This window comes from Phascolarctos cinereus, unplaced genomic scaffold (genome assembly GCF_003287225.1).
Source record: "Phascolarctos cinereus isolate Bilbo 61053 unplaced genomic scaffold, phaCin_HiC Scaffold_1;HRSCAF=81, whole genome shotgun sequence".
Classification (NCBI taxonomy): domain Eukaryota; kingdom Metazoa; phylum Chordata; class Mammalia; order Diprotodontia; family Phascolarctidae; genus Phascolarctos; species Phascolarctos cinereus.
In genome coordinates this window covers 89223958-89241949 of record NW_027555514.1, presented here as the reverse complement: position 1 = coordinate 89241949, position 17992 = coordinate 89223958, and the positions used below count along the sequence as shown (strand labels likewise).

The 17992-nt window shown below is 35.3% G+C and overlaps 1 protein-coding gene across 4 annotated transcripts in view; it reads left to right on the top strand.

The window, feature by feature from the left end:
* The window catches only part of ACTR3B (actin related protein 3B), a 103176-nt gene extending 85831 nt beyond the window's left edge, over positions 1 to 17345 (top strand). For all 4 annotated transcript variants that reach the window (XM_021009617.2, XM_021009618.2, XM_021009616.2 and 1 more), the window contains 3 exons: positions 14021 to 14146; positions 15594 to 15677; positions 16438 to 17345. In XM_021009617.2, the coding sequence (XP_020865276.1) occupies positions 14021 to 14146; positions 15594 to 15677; positions 16438 to 16533 (306 nt within the window). In that variant the 3' untranslated portion in view covers positions 16534 to 17345. The remainder of the gene's footprint in view (positions 1 to 14020; positions 14147 to 15593; positions 15678 to 16437) is intronic.
* The last annotated feature ends 647 nt before the right edge of the window (positions 17346 to 17992 follow it).

Here is a 17992-nt window from a genome sequence, read left to right as displayed (position 1 = left end):
CTCTCTCTGTCATTCTCCTTCTGTTCCTTCCTTTCCTCTCTCCCCTCCTCTTTACAAACATAAAATCACAACTCTTCTTTGAGTATATGATAGATATGAAATGATTTGCTAATCAAAAAGACACTTGGGAAGATTGGACCCCTGCTACTGCTAACCATATTAGAAATCATAAACATGAAATACAATTTTTTATTTTACAAAAATTTCGATAAATTGTTCTTCCTGCCTCAAGTCTTTCCCCCTCCAATCCATCCTTCACACAGCTGCCAAAGTGATTTCCCTTAAATACTGATTTGACCATATCTCTTCCCTATTCCGTTAAACTATATTGGTTCCATATTGCCTCTAGTATAAAATGTAAACTTCTCTAACTTTCATAGTGCTATTCAAATTAGCCCCAACCTGTCTTTCTAGCCTTATATGCCCGTATCCACACTTCAAGTTCTAGCCAAGCTGGCATTATTTCTGCTTCTCATACATGGCACTTCATCTAGTGTCTCTGTACCTTTGCACTGGCTATCTCCAATGCCTGGAATACATTCACTCTTCACTTCTACCTCATAGAATCACTCACTTCTCTGAAGATTCAGCTCAAGTACCATCACATAAAATCCTAACTGATCCTACAAGCTGCATGTCCTCCCTCTCTAACTATTTTGTATTTTTATGAAATTTATTCTGCTTATACTTCTGTATGCACATGTTATTTCTATTTTGAAATGTGAAGTCCTTAAGAATAGAGAATGTTTGACTTTAGTTTTTGTATCTCTGGTACCTAGAACATAGTAAGTACTTAGTAAATGCTTTTTAATTTATTGATTTGGCATTCAGACTGCCTGCTACTTGAAATATTAAAAATAGCTTCCCTGAATTTTCTCTTTTCTCTTAAATTCAAACCAAAATAGAGTTTTACATAGAAGAAAGGGACATAATACTGTAGGCTCCAGTCCTATTCCTCAAGGCCAGAATCCTATTCCTGATATGTTAAAACATAAGGAACAAATGAGGTGGCCATCTACAACATCAGTTATCAGGCTCCCAACTTCGCCTACTCCAAACAATTTTTCAGTATGAGAAGTTGTGTTATTGTCATTACATAATCAAATTTCATATGAGAAAATGACATGGTTGAGAGAATGCCTTTCATTCTGAAAATTTATTTACTGTATTCTTGATGTATAGATTAAATAATAGAAAATATCATAAGAGAAACCAGGTGTAAGGAGGAGTGAAGGAAGGAAGGGAAGAATCTACTTGGTCTATTTATTTGTAATCCCCTCCCCTCCATCCTACTTCCTGAAAGTGACTTTCAGGAAGATTGACTGTCACCTAGATATACTACTGGGAAGATATTTTAAATGCTGCCTAAAATTATTATTTTATGATACCCAGTGATTATTGGAAAAGTTATTTTCATAATTATAAAATTTTTACTCACAGGCTTTGTTTCTATTTTTTTCTTATTTACTTAGGCATCTTAAAATACATTTCTTCTTTAGGAAAGAAAATAACTAAAAAGAAAGATATGGAATTAAATACAAATATATTTTCCCTAAATCTTTTTCCCAAGTTTGAGAGGAACTAATAGTATTTCAAGATAAAGCAGTAGTTTTACTTGTTAAGATGAATCTGTATCTGTAGAATATAAATTATTAGTCTAAAGCTGCATATGATTAATCTTGAACTATTTCTATAAAGAAAAATAAGTAAACATTTTCTTAGGTCAGACTTCAGATCAGATACCTTATCTCTCTGTATATTACCCCCCTGCCCACATGGTGTGGGGGAAGTTACAAGAAGGAGGAGGGTATACACCTAGGGAGGAGAAGTAAGGATTATAGACAGAAGAAGGGTATAGAAGGGAGGGTTCAGGAAGAGAGAAGAAAGAAGACGAATGCACTATAGAATTTGAAAACCTAAGAAGTTACGTATGAAAACTGAGGACCGAGAAGTAGACAATCAGATTTAGTATTTACCTAATATTTTATATTTTTAAATGCACAAAAAATAATGGAATACTCATTATACAAAAAAAGATAGAATATAATCACAAAAAATTTCCTTTGATTTCTATATTTATTCACATTCAAATCACTGAGATCTGTAATTCTAGCAGATATTACTGTACAGGGAATTCATAAAGAAGATATTGAAGAATGTCTCATTCTAAATAGAGGAAGAGAAACCACCACAAAGTCATTACCATTAACAATTGTTGATTGATTGCCTATTGTGTATATGGCACATATATAGGATCACAGCTTCTAGTCTCACCATTTTAATCTATCTTCTATATTACTATCTGAATTATGAATTTTTTCCACAATGAAGAAATCTCTTTATTTTGAAACATCTAGAATTTTCTACTTTAGATGTAGGATGAGTTACATTTGTACAAATGTGTTATGACACTGCCTTATACTCTGATACACTAACCACCTCCTCCACCCTTAGTCTGTTAGTTTAGAGAATTCCCCAAGGTAAGGAACAATGTCACCTTTATCAGACTGGGAGCTACTTAAAGTAGGGAGTATTATCTCCTCTTCTCTCTTTCTCTCCCAGATGCTTAAGACCCAGGTTAAGTCTAGAAGAGTTGTTTAGTCCATGATGTTTATAACCATACCAACCTGAGTTTGATTTAGATGTGGATTTGAATTTTCTAATTGCCTTATGCCCTGATGAGCCTTTTATCACCACTACCATAATTTATCTCAGTAGCTTCACCTATCTTCTTTTTGTGGAGGTTAGTTACAATTATTTTTATTGATGATTAATAACAAATGATTTTTAGGTTTTGATTAAGTCTTTAAAAACTGAATTTATGTCACTTTTACATTTAAAAAATACATTATTTTTACACTTCACGTGAAATGAAAAATTATGTTAAGAATTAATACCTTGATTTTGTAATTTTTGATTACTGTTTTTGGTGTCTTAATGGTATTTAAAAATTGAGAATAGGAATATTCTCATCATAATTACTGAGAATTCAAAACATGGGAAACATTTGATCCTATTTTAGCAGTTCCTGGTTTTTTATTCATATGCAGTTATGAATTAAATGAATGATGTGTACTGACTTCAAAAGTAATTAATACATGCTTTTCAAATAAATTCCATTTATTTATTTATAGTGTTCATTTTTTAAAATTTTGAGCTCCAAATTTTCTTTTCCATCCTGCCCCTTCTCTGCCCATTGAGAAAGCAAGCAAAATATATTTCCATATTAGCCACGTGAAAAAGTATGCTTCAGTCTGCCCTCAGAGTTCATCAGTTCTCTTTCCAGAGATGGATAGTATTTTTAAGCATGAGTCTCTTGGAATTGTCTTGGGTCATCATATTGATCACAGTAGCTAAGTCTTTCACAGTTGATCAGCATTAAAATATTGATGTTACTGTGTACAATATTCTCCTGGTTCTATTTACTTCACTTCATATAAATCTTCCCAGGTTTTTCTGTAACCATCCTGCTCATCATTTCTTATAGCACAGTAGTATTCTGTCACAATCATATACCACATCTTGTTCATCCATTCCATAATTAATGGGCATCCCCTCAGTATTAAATTCTTTGCTGCCACAAAAAGAACTGCTATCAATATTTTTGTACATATAGGTGCTTTTCTCTTTTCTTTGATCTCTTTGGGACACAGACCTAGTAGTGGTATTGCTGGGTCAAAGAGTATACATAATTTTATAGCCCTTTAGACATAATTCCAAATTGTTCTCCAAAGTGGTTGGACAAGTTCACAACTCCACCAGCAATGCATTGGTATACCTATTTTCCCACATTCCCTCCAAGATTTGTCATTTTCCCTTTCTGTCATTTTAGCCAATCTGTTAGATGTGATGAGATACCACAGAGTTGTATTAATTTGCATTTCTCTAATTAATAATAATGGAAGCATCTTTTTTCATGTGACTATAATAGCTTTGATTTCTTCTTCAGAAAATTACCTGTTCAGATCTTTTGACCATTTATCAATTGGGGAATAGCTCTTATTTTTATAGATTTAGTTCAGTTACTTATATATTTGAGAAATGAGGCCTTTATTAGAGAAACTTGGGGGGGGGAGCTAAGCCAAGATGGTGGAGTGAAAGCAGTGACTTTCTTGAGCTTTCCCCCAAACCCCTCCAAATACCCATAAAAAATGGCTCTAAACAAATTCTAAAGCAGCAGAACCCACAAAAAGACAGAGTAAAACAAATTTCCAGCCCAAGACAGCCTGGATGGTTGATTGGAAAGGCATCTCACTCCAGGCAGGAAGAGGAGCTCAGTTCAGTATGGGCACGCAGGCCTCAGCAAACCTGGAACAGGCCTCAGAGGAACAAATCACAGGCAGCTGTGGTGGTTTCCAGACTCCTCAATCCATGAACGCCAAAGGAAACTTAGAAGGTCAGTGGGAAAAGTCTGTTTTTTCAGTGAGAGAAGAGCTAGGTCAGAGCCAGTTCCAGAGTACAGAGCGCGGGTGCCAAGGTGGTGGCTGCATCCTGAGCTTCCAGCCCACCGACTGAGGGGGAATCAAGTAGCTGATCAGAGGGGGACTGCAGGGATCTCTTTGCCAGTGCTGAGGCAGGAATCTCTTGCTTTTCCTGTGCTTGGATCTGGGTAATAGTTCTGGGTGGCTGTCCTGGGGTGAGGAGGAGCGCTGGCACGGTGGAGCTTGTAGTGGCAGTAGAGAGGAAACCCTCCTCACAGTTCCAAGAGAGAAAAGACTGCTTGTGGCCGGTCACTCAAAGACCAGAGCACAGGCCAGGAAAAGAGTAAACACCTCGACCCTTATCATACCACCTTGCAAGAACTGAAAATTTACAGATCCCTACAAGTATCTCTGAAAACAGCTATACAAACCCCCAAAGCTTGGGACAGTACATTCTCCACATTGGAAGCAGACTTTTACCTTAACAAAGAGTTTAAAACTCAAGAAGTTGTCTGGGATCATGAGCAAGCCTCACAAAAAGAGTCAGACTATATTATCTTACTTTGGTGACAGAGAAGATCAAAACATACAACCAGAAGAAGACAACAAAGTCAAAGCTTCCACATCCCAAGCCTCCAAGAAAAATATGAATCCGTTCCAGGCCTTGGAAGAGCTCAGAAGGGATTTTGAGAAGCAAGTAAGAGAAGTAGAGGAAAAACTGGGAAGAGAAATGAAAGTGATACAAGAAAATCATGGAAAAGAAATCAACAGCTTGCTAAAGGAGACCCAAAAAAATACTGAAGAAAATAACACCTTAAAAAATAGCCTAACCCAAATGGCAAAAGAGGTCCAAAAAGCCAATGAGGAGAAGAATGCCCTAAAAAGCAAAATTGGCCAAATGGAAAAGGAAGTCCAAAAGATTACTGAAGAAAATACTTCCTTAAAAATTAGAATAGAGCAATTGGAAGCTAGTGACTTTATGAGAAATCACGACACAGTAGAACAAATCCAAAAGAATGAAAAATTAGAAAACAATGTGAAATATCTCATTGGAAAAACAACTGACCTGGAAAATAGATCCAGGAGAGAGAATTTAAAAATTATTGGACTATCTGAAAGCCATGGTCAAAAAAAGAGCCTAGACATCATCTTTCAAGAAATTATCAAGGAAAACTGCCCTGATATTTTAGAACCAGAGGGCAAAATAGAAATTGAAAGAATCCACTGATCTCCCCTGAAAGAGATCCCCAAAGGAAAACTCCTAGGAATATTGTAGCCAAATTCCAGAGTTCCCAGATCAAGGAGAAAATATTGCAGGCAGCCAGAAAGAAACAATTCAAGTATTGTGGAAACACAATCAGGATAACACAAGATTTAGCAGCTTCTACATTAACGGACCACGGGGCATGGAATATAATATTCCGGAGGGCAAAGGAGATAGGATTACAACCAAGAATCACCTACCCAGCAAAACTGAGTATAATCCTTCAGGGGAAAAAATGGTCATTCAGTGAAATAGAGGACTTTCAAGCATTCTTGATGAAAAGACCAGAGCTGAATAGAAAATTTGACTTTCAAATACAGACTCAAGTGGAACATGAAGAGGTAAACAGGAAAGAGAAATCATAAGAGACTTATTAAGGCTGAACTGTTTACATTCCTGCATGGAAAGATGATATTTATAACTCATGAGACCTTTGTCAGTATTAGGGTAGTGGGAGGGGAAAAATTATATGTATGTATAGGAAGATAGATAGATAGATAGATAGATAGATAGATAGATAGATAGATAGATAGATAGATAGATAGATGGATACAGGGCACAGGGTGAGTTGAAGATGAAGGGGTAATATCTGGAGAATATAATTAAGGGGTGAAAGAGGGATTGTACTAGGAGAAGGAGAAAGAGAGGTAGAATGGGGCGCATTATCTCACACAAAACAGACAAGAAAACATTTTTACAGTGGAGGGGAAACAGGGGAAGGTGAGAGGAAATGAAGGAATCTTATTCTCCTAGGACTTGGCTTAAGGAGGGAATAACATATACACTCAATTGGGTATGGAAATCTGTCTTACCCTACAGGAAAATAGGGGAGGAAGGGGACAAGAGAGTAGGGGGATGATAGAGAGGAGGGCAGATTGGGAAAGAGGTAATCAGAAGGAAGTACTTCTGAAAAGGGACAGGGTCAAGAGAAAGAATAGAATAAATGGGGGGGCATGATAGGATTAAGGGAAACAGAGTTGGTTTTTCACAACATGTCTACTATGGAAGTGTCTTGCGTAACTGCACATGTATGGCCTGTATTGACTTACTTGCCTTTTCAGTGAGGGTGGGTGGGGTGGGAGGAAAGGAGAAAATTTGGAACTCAAAGTTTTAAAAACACATGCTTAAAAAAAATGTTTCCACATGTAACTGGGAAATAAATACAGGAAATGAGGTACAGAAATCTGTCCTGCCCTACAGGAAAATAGAAGGGGAAGGAGATAAGAGAAGGGGGCAGAGAGATAGAAGGGAGGGCAGACTAGGGGAAGGGGTATTCAGAATGCATGCCATCTTGGGGTGGGGGAGGGGCAAGATGGGGTGAAAATTTAGAATTCAAAATCTTGTGGAAGTAAATGTTGAAAACTAAAAATAAATAAATATATATATAAAAAAGAGAAACTTGTTGTAAAATTACCACCTCCCTTCAGTTTCTTGCTTTCCTTGTAATCTTGGCTGCATTGGTTTTGTTTGTGCAAAACCTTTTAAATTTCATGTAATTCAAATTGTACATCTTATTTCTTTTGAATCTTTCTTTTTCTTCTTTGGTCAGAAACTCTTCTCTAATCCACAGATATAACTGGTACATTTTTTCCATGCTCCCCTAATTTACTTATGATATCACCCTTTTTGTCTTAATCATTTACCCATTTTGACCTTATCTTGCTTGGTTTGGGGTTTGAGGTATTTGTGCCTAATTTCTATCAAACCACTTTGAAGTTTTCCCAGTAGTTTTTCTCAAATGACAAGTTCTTGCTTTCAAAGTTTGAATCTTTGGGTTTGTCAAACAGTAGATTGCTATGGTCATTAACTGCTATGTATTATATATCTAATCTGTTCCATTGATTCACTACTCTATTTTGTAGCCAATACTAGATTGTTTTTGATGATTTCCACTTTGTAATATTCTTTGAAATCTGGTACTGCTAGGCTGCCTTCCTTCACATTTTTTTCATTGATTCCCTTAATCTTCTTGACCTTTTTTATTCTTCCAGATGAATTTTTAAATTTTTTTTAACTCTATAAAAATAATTCTTTGGTAGTTAGATTGGCATGGGGCTGAATAAGTGAATTAATTTAGGTAGAATTATAATTTAACCATATTGGCTTGGCTTGCTTATGAGTAATTAATATTTTTCTAGTTGTTCAGATCTATATTTAGATCTGTACTTGAAAAATGTTTTGTAATTGTGTTCATATGGTCCCTGGGTTTGTCTTGGCAGCATTTTATGTTGTCTGCAGTTATGTTAAATGGAATTTCTCTTTCTATCTTTTCCTGTTGGGTTTTGTTGGTAATATATAGAAAAGATGATGGTTTATGTGGACTTATTTTATAACCTGCAACTTTCCTAATGTTGCTAATTGTTTCATCTAATATCATCTAGTTTTTCAGTTGATTGTATCCAGTTCTCTGAGTATATCATCACATTGTCTGCAAAGAGTGGTAGTTTTGTTTCCTCATTACATATTTTAATTTCTTTAATTTCTTTTTTTTGTCTTACTGCTATAGCTAGCATTTCTTATACAATATTGAATAATAGTGGTGGTCATGGATGTCCTTGTTTCATACCTGATCCTACTGGAAATGCTTGTGGTTTATCCCTATTACAGATAATGTTTGTTCTTGGTTTTAGATAGTGAACCAGCCCTGTATTCCTGGTATAAATCTCACCTGGCCAACTATGCTTTTAAGGTGTGGGGTACTCTTAGGTGAAGCTAAAGGGATATTAATGATGAATGATGAGAGATCAGAACATAACAGTAGAAGTTAAAATGAATACTGAAATACAGTTAAGTGCTAAAGGAAGTTACTGAGACCCAGTCTGATAGCAAATGTAATAGTGAAGAAATACATAAAGATTTGAATGAGAGCGGTTGTTTTTATTATATGCAGATTATGTTTTCAAAGGAATAAAAATGTAGTAAAAGAAATCTAATGATATATTGAACATTACAGTTTTTGATGACAAGTCAAGATCTTATGTTATAGGTACCCTAACATTATCATTATGAACATTCTTTATTATTATATAGAAATGCAATGTAGGAAATATAGGAAATTTGAGTTGAATCTTTTGAGTCTGTGGTTTATGCCCCCCCCAGTGCTTTAATATCAGCTTATGATTTGCCTTCCTTTCATGAAAACAGAGCACAGAATTTGTAAAAACTAGCAGTTATTTGAATAACCTGAAGTTATTTGAACTTATTAGTAGGTTAGATTTCACATAAATGCATAGTTAGAATTTTAACGTATGCTAGTCACTTTTCAAATCAGATCATTTACTGGATCTGGGGTTTGGGGAAGGTAATTAGATAATTTGCTGAAAACCTTCAGTTTGGTTTGTATTTTATATTCCTTCCCAAAGTTCTATTGTTATGCTAGGTTCTGTAATACAATACTGAATTTTATAAGCTGGGCTTTCTTTAATAAGGGTTTGATGTTATAGCCCCCCTTCAGCAGTAGGGGCTGCTGAGAAGCATAGCTTCTCATGAAAAGTGGGAATGATTCATGGTGGGGAAACCCTAGAACTTTGGAGCTTCACAGAGGGGAAGAAAACTAAGGGCATAGATGTGTACACTGGGGGAGTTGTTTGCAAGTGGACTGTAGGAATGAATGTAGGTATGGGTGGTAGAACCTTCTCTGACTTGATGATCTCCTTAAAAAGTCATCTGCCTGAACAGAACTTGCTGTTTGCTTCAACACTCTTTCCTTGCAGTACTGCTGGGGTCTGGTAAATTTATCCACTTTCTTACTTCCCCTTCTTTGCCCATAAATCCAAGCAGTTGGGGTGCCTCTTTTTTCTCTTCCCCCTCTCTCCTTCCTTTCTCCATTTAGATGTAACTGAAAAAACCCACACGTGATCTATTGTTCCCATTGTCTTGGGAGACATGAGGTTGGAATATGTATGGGGAGTGGGCGATGGCTATGAAGGACTTTTTATTTCACTACTTGGCTAGGACTCTCTGCAGGTCTGTCATAGAAAATTAAAAGGGGGGGCACTTAGGCAGTTTAATTTTATGAATGATCCTAGTAACTCTTCCATGCAGAACCTTGAAACTTGAAATCAGGGCTTACTTAAGATTTCTCTTAGAATTATGAGCTGATTGTTGCCTCTGAGAGCATGAGTGCTGGTCCCAGAGGCTTCCTCCACCCCCTTTACAAAAAGGAAGTAGGGAGCTGGAATGGACTAGGATAAAGTCCTGCCTGCTTTTTATCTAGGCCCAATAAGTAGAGTTAGTGTCAGAGAGTGTTCTCCTTCCTTTCATCCCTACCTTCCTACTTCCATCTCTCCCTCTATCGCCTCCTTTTTTTTTTTCCTTTTGCCCTCCCTTCCCTCTCCAGATTTTTTTGGCACTATACACAAGGACGTTTGTGTATGCCCTCTTCAGGAGCACCGAATTGCTGTTGTTTGAGAAATGTGCCAAGAACGCAAAGTGAACATAATCATACTTAACCAAGGCTTATTTAAATGTTTGATCTGTTACTACACTCAACAGGAAAAGCTTGTGATGTTAGCCAATTACATGTTAGCAGTTTCATTGTCTCAGTTCTGAGAGTGTTATGGTGAATTAGTGGTGGGTAATAGTACATAAGCACCAGTCCTCATTAGGAAATACTTAGTGACCTGTTACAAACAAGATCTACCTTGTGTGTTTACCTCCTGGAAGTGAGAATAATAATTGCTAGTATTTATATGGTATATAGCATTTATATAGCTTTAAGGTTTGCAAAGCATTTTACAAATATGTTCTTATAACAACCCTGGAAGGTAGGTACCATTTTACAGATGAAGAAACTGAAACAAAAGTTAAGTGACTTACTCAGGGTCACACAGCTAGTAAAGGTCTAAGGCTGGTTTTGAACTCACTTCTTGACTTTAGGTCTATATTTTTTTGTCCACTCAGCCATGTAGCTGCCTCCTCAGCACCCTTTCATGCAAATTTTAGTACCTGTTTTGCTAATGCTTTTAATTTGATGTTTTGAATGACATTTGTGGTGTTTGAAAATGTGTGTATCTGATAATCTCTACCACTTTCCCACTTCTTAGCTTTCTAGTTATTTTTTTAAAATCTCAAAACTTTAGTTTTTCTTTGAGACAAATGACATTGTTTTTTCCTACTAATGAAGAAGCTGATTGCTTTGTGAATACGGCATCATTTTGCCTCATTAGTGAAATAAAGTTCATATAAAGGTTCATTTTATTTCCAAAGAGACTTTCTTTTTGTCATAATAAAGAATTTAAGTATAAAGATCTTCAGTCCTGACCTTCTCCCTTCTCTCCGGGCAATTATTTTTTGTTATTTGTAAGACACCTTCACTAACATGTATTGTCAGTGCCTAAAATTAAACATGCCTAGAATTGATCTCATTATACTAACATCTAGTTTCCCCAGGATATTCTTAATGATTAACACCATCTTGAATTTTCCCATGAGAAAACGATATGCTTTTTGAAGGTGCATTTAAATCTTTTAGATTAGTAGGGTACCATTTAGTATGCTACAGCGCTACAATGGAATAAACACTCCTAGATTTGGTAGCAGAAGGCAAGGGTTCAAACATAAGCTCCTTCCTTTACCTGTCACCCAACTCCTCTGAACCTTACTTTACTAATGTATAGAATGGAGATGATATAAAGCTCTATTTACATAATTATTATGAAAGTCAAATGAAGTATTGTATATAAAGTGTTTTGTAACTATAAAGTTCTAAAATGTAAGCTACTGCTTTTATTCTAAGAGTAGCTATGTACTGATTTAATTTTCCCATAGAAAGCAATCATTTTATGAAAATGTTCCTTAATTTAGGGAGTCAAAGGAAGATGGTAATTAGAGTAGCTCCAAACAAAGGTCTGCAGAACTTTAGTTTTCCTACCATCTCCCTTTAAGGCAGTGGGGAACAATGGGGAATGTAAGTTGAGGAATGGGTTGCTGTCTTCACAAGAGGTACTGTTGCAAGCCAACTAGAATTAAATGCTTATAGAAAAATTCTTAGTCGTAATTTTTTTTTACTCTCAGTCTAAATTTTCCTGTCATTAATCAAAAGCTCTATAGCAGCAATGGAGGAGTTGTGAAAAGACAGTGTGGAATGTCGAATTGCTCTAAGCATTCTGGAAATCAGTTTTGAATTATAATGAGAAAGTAACTAAAATGTCCATGTCCTTTGGCTAGTCTTGTTGACTAAGGATGTCAGAGATAGACATAAGGTCCCCAATACACCAAAATTTCACAGCAGAATGTTTTATAATAGCAAAGAACTGTAAAGAAAAATAGATGCCCATTGATTGAGGAATGTCTTAACAAATTGTGGTACATGAATGGAGTGGAAAATTATTGTCCTTTGAATGTAAACAAAACAGAGAAATGTAGGAAGACATATAAATTGATACAAAGTAAAATAAGCAGACCAGGAATACACTATGTAGCTATCTCTGCCTCTCTGTCATCTATACTACAACAATGTAAATGGAAACAACAAAAGGAAACAACACTTTGAAATTGTAATGACCAAAATGCACTTAGTTTTCTTCTTTGCAGAAGTGGTGTAAAACATTGTAGGTGTAGAACATTGCATATCCTATTAGATTGAGTAAATGTATTGGTTAGTTTTGTTAAACTGCTCTTCTCCCATCCCCCCCCACCATTTTAAAAATTCTTTGTTTCAAGAGATTGCTTTTTGGAAAGGGGAGAGTGGAAGGGTATGTTTGGAAAATAAAAGGGATGTAAGAACAAGAAATGTCATTAAAAAAAACAACCTCAAGTGATAGTATCTCTGATAACACATATTCATCACTATATAGATTTACTTGAAAATTTTTTTGACCTCCCTCTAGTAATTTGTATTTGAGAAAGATTAAAGTACATTTTTAGAAATATCTAAAACATTTAAAAGTTTCAAATGTGTTTATTTCATATTTATTTTTCTCTAAAATTGATTTAATTCCATTTGTTTTCTATCTTTTGACAAAAGAGTACTTTGCCATTGATTTTTAAAATTTCCATTGTAATATGAAACATTGCAAAAACTCAGGAAGCCCATGACAACTGCCAGTAAAAGCCTGGAACATCATGAACTACCGATGATTTAGTTTTAAGTTGAAGAGCCATCATATAGTTGTAGAATTTTTCCTTTTCAAATGTCAGTGCTTCCTTTTTATAAACATGCTTTAAAAACTGCACACATAGGCACAGGCACAAAGATATGTTAAGAATAAAATCTTTTTCAGCACTCATCTCCATTTAAAGGAAAACTACATTCAAGATAAACACATAGTTCAGCGAAAGAGAGAGGTCACATAACTTTTCTACGTTAAATTCCATTTAATGTATAGGATTATTACTTTTTATTTTGTTTTTGTTTCAGAAGACTCCATTATCACCAGAGCAACTCTGTTGCATATACTATACTTTTCCATGGTTAACACTATTAGCTTGTTAGCTTTCCAAATCTAATAAAATGTGATAGCAAGTTCCAGTTTCAGGAGAACAGTGAACTTAAAAGTCTGATGAAATGAGAAATGGTAGAGAATTGGAGAATCCCATGATATGCTATCATGGGATTTGGTGAGAACACTTATATAAATCTGATATGAACTTTAGTGTTATTATTTCTGGGATTATAATTCTTGCTTCCTATAGGAGGATAATTTGTGATTATGTAAAATAACATATCTTAAGTACCAATATAGATTTGACCATGTATTTTTTAATGACTGCAAGGATTTGTGTACTCATTTCTGTCATTTGTTTTGGTTTATAGTGCAAAGATATTGCAGGTGTGCCCAGAATAGCAGCTTGGAATTTTTATCTAATTTAAATGCCATGAAATTACAAGTAAATTAAAGATAGGACTGCACCTCTGATTTTGTTGGTATAGGAGCTCCCAGGTGAGGAAATTCTCTCTACTAGTACAGGTTGGCGGCTGATTTGCAATTACTAGTTTTAGAGAGTTGCCCAGTTACACAGTTAACTGAGGAGTTAAGTGACTTACTCAGGGTCAAAGAACCAGTATGTGTCAGAGGTAGACCAGAATTTTAGTCTTCCTGGCTCTGAGGCCAGCTTTCTAATCACTATACCCTTGCTGCTTCTGAAGATAAACTAGATTTACATTTGTGGGGTGTAAAATTAGCTTAAATTAGTTTGCTAACATTAACTGTGAATCCAGTGATCATTCTTTTATAGAATTTTAAGGTACGCTGTGCAATGAAGTAGGTCATTGTATTTTTTTTGGGGGGGGCACATAGCAATATCTGTTTTAAAGCAATTTATATTTGTCCCAATAAACATTCATTTTACTCTAAAGTAAGACTTTTCTACTCTTTTCTTTTTGTCTTTTTAGAATGTTGTTCTTTCAGGAGGATCCACAATGTTCAGAGACTTTGGACGTCGACTGCAGAGAGATTTGAAAAGAGTGGTAGATGCCAGATTGAAGCTTAGTGAGGAGCTCAGTGGTGGAAGGATAAAGGTAATCCAAAATGAGAACTGTATGTGGGATAAATGGAATGTGGCCTCTACACTGGAAATGAAGTGGTTTTTACGTGGCCTCTACACTGGAAACGAAGTGGTTCTTACCTTACAACACGAAGCTAAAAAATCTTGGCTTAGTAGCGTGAAATAAAAACAAGTCTTTATCATTTTCCTACCCACTCTGTGAAATTGCATTCAGAATTTTGTTGTCTGAACATATTCCAAGTATGCAGTTAAGAGTGATATACCAAGTGATGCGGCAACAACAATTTTATGCTGTCACTGACCCATATTTGAAGGTAGTTTTCTTTTTATATTGAAGGAGAACAGGCATGTAGTGATAATGACCAGTATCTTCAGGAGATTCGCTTGGTATACAGTTCTTTAATATCCTTTAAAAGTACTCTCTTAAATTAGAATAACCAGGGAGTTACAATGTGTTTCCCAAAGATAGGCTTCTTAACTTTCTAGTATCTTTCTTTCAGATTTTGACTAGAGCTACTGGTCTTATGAAGGAACATGTAGAGGTAATGTTGCAGGATCCATCCTCAACTCAGAAGAGACCTCAGAGGCCATCCACTTCCACCCATACCTGAACAAGAATTCTTTTCATAGCATACTGAGCAAGTTTATCCAGCCTTCCTTCAAAGACCTCTGCAGAAGTCCTGAGGCAACCCACTCCACTTTTGGATACCTCTAATTCTTAGGGAGTTTTTCTTGATATCATTCCGGAATTTTCTAACATTGAGCTGCCTCTCTGCAGCTTCCATCCATTTTTCCTAATTCTACCCTCAGAGGCCAAACAGAACAGCTCTTATCCCTCTCTCAATGACATCCCTTCATATATCTGAAGACAGCTATCATGGTCTCACTAAGTCTTCTCTTCTCTAAACTAAACATTTCCATTTCCTTCCTTTAATTACTTTTATATGGCGTGATCTCGATGCTTTTCAACCATTTTGGTTGCCCTCTTCTAGATGCTGTCCATCTTATCAATAAAACATGCTGTCTGTAATTAAAAACTCTTCTGATGCTTATAGGAAGGAGACCGTACTAACACTTAGAATTTAATTTTATCTGGCCTTTTGGGGCAATATTACTTAGTGATCTTCTTTGTAATTTTAATACTGCCAGTCAATTCAGTTAGAGGTTGATTAGATTTTTTACATTTTCAATTGGTTAGATTTTTAGAGAGAAAGCCTCACTTTACAACCTGAAGGAAGATGTACTTAGTTCCTCTAGATTTATTGAATGTTAGAGACTAGGAAGAAGGTTTTGAAAACAGATATGACAGAGAAATACTACTTTATAAAGGTAAGAATTGTTTCCTGCAGTAGGGAAAAGGAAACAGAGATTAGGGACCAGACTTTTTTGTTCTCAACAGAGCATTGGAATAAAAATGATTGCTAGTGCTTGAACTAAATGTAAAACATTTTATTTTCTAGCCTAAGCCTGTAGAAGTTCAAGTTATAACACACCATATGCAGCGCTATGCTGTATGGTTTGGAGGCTCCATGCTTGCATCAACTGTAAGTATATTTGAAAGACACTTTAAAAAATTCTGTGCTAACTTTTATGATTTTAAATATATTTTGTCAGTATACTGCTGAAAATGTTCATATTGTATATTTATACAATTGACTTTGTACTCCATAAAAATGAGTTGCATCATTAATGATCTCAGCTTAGTCAGCTTTTGATCTACTTGTTAATTAGACAACAGGGAAAGCACAGGTGAAATCCATTAATGATATAAAAAAATCTCATGTTAGGCATTAGTTTTAGTCACTTTATGAATCATTTCTTTTACTAAAAGCTGCAAGCATCAAGCAGAATAGATTCCCTTTCTATTCCCTTTAGCCATCATATAGTGAAGCGACTAAAAAGTAACAAAGTGAAAAATTCTAAAGAAGCAATGTGGTAGATTTTTACTTGGAGTTATAGGAGCTGGATTCTACCAGCTCTGCCACTTAATAAATTGTGTGACCTCAGGCAAGTAGTTTCTCCTGTCTTAGCCTTAGTTTCCTCAACTATAAAATGGGAATAATTTTGACATTATGTATCAAACAGGTTTGTTGTGAGGCTCAAGTGATATAATATGTGTAAACTCTATATAAGTAAAAGCTCTTAAAAACAACAATAGTAAGGAGAAACAGAAGGATATGAATAAATTGTTACTGAATAAATTGTTTGGATTTCTAATTCGTTTAGTAATTCACTTCATTTATTTATTTATTTATTTATTGAAACACGTCTGTAGTCTTAACTTTTTTTTGTTTTTGTTTTTAGCCGGAATTCTTTCAAGTTTGCCACACCAAGAAGGACTATGAAGAATATGGCCCTAGCATTTGTCGTCACAATCCTGTCTTTGGAGTTATGTCATAGTGTTTGCCTTTTGAAAAAAGTAATTCAGGTAGTCTCTTGTAGGTCAAGAAGTGTCCTTTGAAACCAGAGAAGATATAAGTTGCTGTAAATAGTGATATGATCAGATGTTTATGTCCATAAGCTTTGGGAGTGCTTGGATCACAAAGCTGATAAGGCACTAAGTCTACATACAATTCAGAATCATTTCAAGGAAAGCCATTTATGTCTTGACTGTTTTAAGCCTACCCATTCCTTCCTTCCTAAATGTGGGCTTATAGTTAAAAGGCATATCTCAGTTTCTGAGAAAATATAAACATCGTTTAAAATAATTGTTAGAAGAAATGAGATACTGGCAGTCTTGTCTCCCCTAGAAAGGAAATGGGGATGTAAACCTTTTCTCCCCCACCCTATTTTTGTAAATAAAAATTACAGTACAAATTGATGTTTATATTTCATATCATTTTGTATTTTATGGTATTTGGTACAACTGAATGATGAGTTATAAGCACGAATCCATATTGCTGTCATGAAGTTCTATTCTAAAGAATTTTTCATTGTAAGGCATGTGCCAGTGTGTTTGTGGGCAAAAAGACAAAATTGGACAAAAATGTTTGCCACACATCTGCTACAGAATGTATTGATTTGTTTGGAGTAACATGAAATTGAAATGCCTATCAGTGTTGTATAAGAGTTATTACAACTGATATTTATTTTAGTTTTCTTGTTTGAAATTTCTGAAGCTGTTTTATAGAAGACAACATTTTGGTGTTGGTCAGTGGTGGATGAATACTACCTTGCCCTGTTGTAATAAAAGCTGTTAACATCTTTACAAATGCGGTGTGTATGTGTGTGTGTGTATGTCCACTTATGCTTCTTGTTTAGAGGTACATTCGTATGTGTGGAGATCTGTATGACATTTACTGAGTTGTAGAAGGAGCTTTCTGAAAATGAAATAGGCTTCTTTGTTAAGTGATGACCTTTGCATCACTGGAATTGTGTAGGTGAGGAGTAGTTGATCACTTATCCAGTGGCTTGTTGAGGAAATTCCCACACTCAGTGGAATTTTGGACTAGATGACCTTTCAGTTCTCTTCTGTCCCCAAGATTTTGATTACATATATTTTAGTAACTATTTTATAATTTTCTTAAAATGGAGTGCTAACTTCAAAAATTATCTGCTCATGTGAAACTTATACTTTTTAATTTGTGAGGTTTTTGATAACTTTATGGATTTGGGTTTTATTTAATTTTTCCTATACAATTTATATTCAGTTTTGTTTTGCTATAATAGACGTCATGTTAATACCACATTGGGTAGCTATTTCTCTCCTTATGAAATATTTGGTCTTGTTTTTTGAGTGTGAAAAATAGAGCATAGACTTTTTGGAAACAATAAAGATATCCCAACAACATCAGAAACAGAGAGGTTAAAAACTTAGCTCATAATTTTCCCCTTCAACAGCTGACCTTTCTCACTTTAC